Source organism: Alligator sinensis, unplaced genomic scaffold, assembly GCF_000455745.1.
Source record: "Alligator sinensis unplaced genomic scaffold, ASM45574v1 scaffold948_1, whole genome shotgun sequence".
Taxonomy (NCBI): Eukaryota; Metazoa; Chordata; order Crocodylia; family Alligatoridae; genus Alligator; species Alligator sinensis.
Window position 1 is genome coordinate 181,579 of NW_005843093.1, and position 5,766 is coordinate 187,344.

The following is a 5,766-nucleotide window of genomic DNA, read 5'->3' on the forward strand; positions in this document are numbered from 1 at the left end:
CCACGAGGGGGGGCGGGTCACGGGAGCCGGCACCCGGTGGGTCCAGCGCCAGCGGCAGGGCCAGCTCCACGGGATCGAAGGCATCGGGGCCCTCGGAGTCGCTGCTGCTGGGGGTGTCATTGGGCTCCGTGTCGCTGTCGCTGGGGGCATCGTCCTCCCCATCCTCCTCGTCCGTGGGGCCTGTGGGGCGGGCGCCAGGGGCCTGCTCGGTGGTGGAGACGGCGTGTGGGATGCTGCGGTGGGCGCAGAAGGCACCGAGGGCCGTGTCCAGCAGCAGCTGCGTGCACTCCCGCTGCTCGGGCGCCGAGGCCAGCGGGTCGCAGAAGGTGCGCAGGGCCTCGTGCAGCCAGAGGCGCGGCACCGTATGCGCGCCCATCGTGGGGCTGGCAGCCAGCCCTGGGGAGCCTCGCCGTGCCGCCCGCCCCTCGTCCGTGGGGCCGGCGAGCAGGGGCGGGCTGGGGCTGGGCCGCAGGAGCAGCAGGCCCCGGAGCACCTTGTCGATGTGATGGGCGGAGAAGAAGCATGGGCAGCGGGCAGGCACAGGCCGGAAGCGCGCCCGCACGGCCTCGTAGGCGTCCACAGTGGCGCCCACCAGGGCAGGGGCCAGCTCGCCGGCCCGTGGCACCTGTGGGAGCCTCTCCAGCCAGGCCAGGAGAGCGGGCGTGTGCATGGTGGTGAGCGCGTCCCGGGTGAGGGCGGGCAGCGCCAGCGTGCTGAAGAGCCAGGCCAGGCGTGGGCAGAGGGGTGGTGCGCCCGGTGCGGGGACGGACAGGGTGGCCAGGCAGCGGCCGGGCAGCAGACGCTGGAGCTCCAGGGTCTCCGTGCTGCAGACCTCCCGGTGCGACAGGGCCTGGCGAAGGGTCTCCAGCACGGCGCAGCTGCCCCCCCATGGCCCTGCAGCCAAGAGCGGGCATCAGCCTTGCACCTGCCTTGGCAAGGGTCATTGCCCCTGAGCCAGTCAGGCCACAGGGCCGAAGTGGGGGGGTACCACTCACCGGGTTCGGCGGCATGCAGGTCCTCGAGCACAAGCAGGTGGCCCCTGGTGCCGTGCAGGGAGGGCGCCCGCGGCCCCGGTGCCCTGGAGCTGCTCCAGACCCTGGTCTGGAGCAGCTGGCGCAGGTGGGTGGCACCGAAGGGAGGCGAGAGGGCCATGCGCTGCCAGGGCTGGTGCGGCTGGGCCAGCAGCTCCGCCAAGGCTGACTTGCCGGCGCCAGGCTCCCCGGCCAGCAGCACGGGCTGGCGGGCGCCCAGCAGCAGGTCCACCAGGTGCAGCAGGCGTGCTGCGGCGGGAGCGCGGAGCCTGCCCAGAGCTGCCGGCACCACTCTGGGACCCGCTTTGCCCCCCAGCTCCTCCCTGCGCCCAAGCAGCATTGGCTGGGCCCCTGAGCCGGCCGAGCCTGGACGGCTCAAAGGCCTGGGGCAGAGCCCCTGTCCTGCCCCACCAGCAGCCAGGCTGGCATGGGGACCCCGGATGGTCCCAGAGCTCCTGCCCCTGCTTCTGGTCACCCCGAGGCAGGACACGACGGGCAGGTTCCCAGCCCGTGGACTCGGTAGTGCCCGGCCCCACCCACGGGACCTGCGGTACCTGGGGCAGGGGGATGAAGGTGGCGGGGACCCCCTTGGGCCTGTGGGACAGGTACGTCCCGTTGAAGACCTCCAGCCTCCCGCTCTCCGGCTGCGGGTACAGGTCAAAGACGGAGGCTGCTGGAGGCAGCTCCACGCTGCAGCGGCTGCTGAGCAGAGCCCGGCGGGCGAAGCGGTCGAAGACGTCCCAGTGCCTGTGGAGACCAATGGGCCAGGGAAGAGGAGAGAGTCCCCGGTTCTAGCCCTGTCCCCCTCCCACTCCAGTCCCCTCCCAGAGCTGGGCCATGACCCAGGTGTCCCGGCTCCCAGCCCCGCATCTCTAACTCCCAGTACTCCTCGTCTTCTTCGCCATTGAGGAGGACTGTCTTCCATGACTGTAGGAGTATCATAAGCACGTGCAGGGAGAGCACTCAAAAGGCCAGGGCATGGCGTGAGATGCAGCCGGCCAGGGGCGTAAAAGGCAATAAAATGGGATTCTACAAGCGTGTGCAGAGGAAGACTGAGGGGACCACAGGTCCCTTCCAAAATGCAGACGGCAGCTAGACACGGGCAATGCAGAGGCGGCGGAAGTACTCAATGCCCTCTTGACTCAATGCCCTCACAAATAGGGGCAGCTAGCAGCAGAGCCAAAGGAGGCAAACAGCCCAGAGGAGCGGCAGGACGGGTCAGGGGTTACTTGGAGAAGCTGGTTGCTTTCAAGTCAGCAGGGCGGATGGGATGCACCGTCGGGCACTGAAGGAGCATGTCGAGGACATTTCAGAACCACTGGCTGCCTTCTCTGAAAACTTGTGGAGCTCAAGCAAGGACCTGGATGACTGGAAAAGGGCCAACACGGTGCCCATCTTCAAGAAAGGGAAGGAGGAGGGTGTCGGGGACTACAGCCCAGAGAGCCTGACCTCGATACCCGGTCACAGAACAGGTCCTAAGGAGCTTATTGTGAAGCACATGGAGGAGAAGGAGGTGATCAGGAACAGCCGGCAGGGATTCACCAGGACATGTCTCCCGAATGCCCTCTATGACCGGGTGACAGGCTCTGCGGATGGAGCGGGGACCAGTGGGTGCGACAGCCCTTGACTTTCGCAAGGATTTTGACACAGTCTCCCATGCCGTTCCCACTGACAAGCTGAGGAAGCACAGGCCAGATGCCAGTGCTGTGAGGTGGGTACGTAGCTGGTTGGATCTCCACGCTCAGGGAGCGGTCCTCAACGGGTCGGCATCTAGTTGGGAGACGGTGTCCGGGGGCCTGTGCTGGTCCAGCACATCTTCATTTGTGAGTGGGATGAAGGGTAAAATGCAACAAGAAGAGTTTCTACAAGTATGTCAGCAACAAGCAGCAGGTCAGGGGAAGCGTGGGAGGCAACGTGGTGGCACGAGGAGGAAAAGGCTGAAGTGCTCAGTGCCGTTTTCACCTCGGTCTCCACAGGCAAGGGCAGCTCCCAGATGACTGCACCGGGCAGCCCAGTTTGGGGAGGAGGTGAGCAGCGCTCAGCGGTGAGAAAACAGGTTAGGGATGACTTAAGAGAAGCTGGATGTGTACAAGTCCATGGGGCCGGATGGGATGCACCCGAGGGTGCTGAGGGAGTTGGCTGGTGTGATTGAAGAGCCGCTGGCCATCATCTATGAAAATTCATGGTGATCGGGGTATGCCCTGAATGACTGGAAAAGGGCAAACATATTTAAGAACGGGAAAAAAGGAGAATCCAGGGAACTCCAGACCAGCCAGCCTCACCTCAGTCCCTGGAAAAATCCTGGAGCAGATCCTCAAAGAATCCACTTCTAAGCACTGGGAGGAGAAGAAGGTGATTAGGGACAGTCAGCATGGATGCACCAGGGGCAAGTCACGCCCGATTAACCTGATTGCCTTCTATGACGAGGTGACTGGCTCTGTGGATGCGGGGAGGCCAGTGGAAGTGGTGTACCTTGACCTTAGCACGGCGTTTGGTACAGTCTCCCACAGCATTCTTGCAGGCAAGCTGAGGAAGTATGGGCTGGATGAATGGACAGTAAGGTGGACAGAAAACTTGCTGGATCGTTGGGCTCAACAGGTAATAATCAATAGCTCAATGTCTAGCTGGCAGCCAGCATCAAGTGGAGTGCGCCAGGGGTCGGTCCTGGGACTGGTTTTATTCAATAGCTTCATTAACGATCTGGAAGATGGCATGCAGTGCACCCTCAGCAAGTGTGCAGATGACACCAAGCTGGGGGGAGCAGTAGATATACTGGAGGTAGGGCTAGGATTCACAGAGACCTAGACAAATTGGAGGATTGGGCCAAAAGAAATCTCATGAGGTTCAACAAGGACAAGTGCAAAGTCCTGCGCTTAGGACGAAGCAATCCCCTGCACCGGTGCAGGCTGGGCAGCAGCTCTGCAGAAAAGGACCCGGGGTGACAGGGGACAAGGAGCTGAACAGGAGCCAGCAGTGTGCCCTCGGTGCCAAGAAGGCTACCGGCATCCTGGGCTGCAATGGTAGGAGCGGTGCCAGCAGATGGAGGGCAGTGATCCTTCCCCTCTGTTCAGCATTGGGGAGGCCACATCTGGAGTCCTGTGTCCAGCTGTTGGCCCCCCACTACAGAATGGATGTGGACACGTTGGAGAGTACAGCAGAGGGCAATGAAAACAGCTGGGGGCCAGGACTGGTGAGGAGAGGCTGAGGGAACAGGGCTTATTTAGTCTGGAGAAGAGACGGGGTTTAATTGCAGCCTTCACCTCCCTGCAGGGGGGCTGCAAAGAGGATGGAGCTGGGCTGTTCTCAGTGGGGGCAGATGGCAGGACAAGGAGCAATGGGCTCCAGTTGCAGCAAGGGAAGTTGAGGTTGGATATTAGGAAAAACGTTCTTCTGAGGAAGGTAGTAAAGCACTGGAAGAGGCTTCCCAGAGAGACGGTGGAGTCTCCAACCTTGGAGGTTTTGAAGCCCCGGGTAGACAAAGCCCTGGCTGGGGTGATGTAGTTGGGGCTGGTCCTGCTTTGAGCAGGGGGTTGCACTAGATGTGATCTCCAACTCTTCGTTTTCTAGGATTCTGGTGCAAAGGGGATTGAGTGCTTGCTGAGCAGATGTGCAGATGACCAAGTTGGGTGGAGTTGTGGACACTCCAGAGGGACTCGGGCAGAGCCCAGCGCAGGGCAACAAACACGATCAAGGGCCTGGGAGGTAGGACTGGCTGGAAAAAACTGGAGTGACTGAGTCTGGAGGAGAGAAGAGACCAAGGGGAGATTCAACAAGTCTTCAAATACCTATAGGGCAATGACAGAGAGGCTGGAGAAGGGCTTTTCTCTGCGGCCACGGGGGACAGGGTTGCGTCCCAACCCTGAGGGAGGTCTGGATTGGAACAGGTACCTAGAGGAGCCAGGGCATCTCCATCCTGGACAGCTGCGTGGCTGGGATGGTTCAGCCAGGGCTGGTCCTGCCTCCAGCAGGGACTGGACTAAATGTGACCCCATGAGGTCCCTCCCAGCCCCATGCTGCTGTGATCCTGGCTCCCAGACCCCCATGCTTTAACCCCCCCCCCAGGCCCTACCCCCATCCCCACGCTGGAACGGGACCCGGGCTTCCACCCCGCTTCCCAGGGCAGGGCAGGCTGGCAGAGGGGCGTCCCGTACGCATCGAACTGGCCGGTACCTGGGGTGCAGGTGGCCACCGAAGCCCCAGATGTAGGCAAACACGAAGATGCTGAGGAGCAGCTGGTGGCGCTGGGTGGCTACAAGCTGGTCCAGGTGCTGGCTCAAGGAGGAGGAGGAGGATGGTGCCAGCGTGGGGGAGCTGTCCTTGCGGCCTGTAAAGCAAGGAGCTGGTTGCAGGAGCGTCTGGCCGTGCCCTTCCCCGTGGACCTCCGCACCCCCCGGGGGGACCCCGCCAGCCCCGAGCCCTAGGAGCAGGGGCCCCAGCCTCACCTGCCACCTCGTCCATGCTGGGTGCCTGGCCCGTGGACTGCTCAGGCGGCAGGTGCCGGTCCAGCTGGGCTTGCAGGATGCGGGCGAAAGCGGCAGTCTCGGGGACGCCCCAGGCAGTGGGGCGGCAGGGCTGGGCATGGCTCTGCAGCACAGAGCTGCAGTGCTGCTGCAGGAAGGCGAGCGTGGGCGGGAAGAGCTCCTCGGCCAGGCCTCGCAGCAAAGCCAGGTCCTCCGGGTCCAGGCCGCGCGCCGGGGAGCAGGAGGCCAGGGCCGCGGCCAGCAGGGCCTGCCAC

The 5,766-nt window shown here is 63.2% G+C and overlaps 2 protein-coding genes across 2 annotated transcripts; both read right to left on the reverse strand.

Moving 5' to 3' along the window:
* Window positions 1–10: 10 nt before the first annotated feature.
* On the reverse strand, window positions 11–2,328 carry LOC112548328 (dynein heavy chain domain-containing protein 1-like; the record flags this gene model as incomplete). Its single annotated transcript, XM_025193719.1, has 4 exons — window positions 2,261–2,328; window positions 1,641–1,778; window positions 996–1,585; window positions 11–894 (listed from the first exon to the last, which is right to left on the reverse strand). Coding segments are annotated over exons 1-4 (1,680 nt in total), but the record flags the coding sequence as incomplete, so codon positions are not given.
* Window positions 2,329–4,527: 2,199 nt separating this feature from the next.
* On the reverse strand, window positions 4,528–5,745 carry LOC112548329. Its single transcript, XM_025193728.1, has 2 exons — window positions 5,202–5,745; window positions 4,528–4,768 (listed from the first exon to the last, which is right to left on the reverse strand). The coding sequence occupies exons 1-2, from the start codon at window positions 5,609–5,611 to the stop codon at window positions 4,567–4,569; spliced, it is 612 nt and encodes a 203-aa protein (XP_025049513.1). The 5' UTR covers window positions 5,612–5,745; the 3' UTR covers window positions 4,528–4,566.
* Window positions 5,746–5,766: the final 21 nt, after the last annotated feature.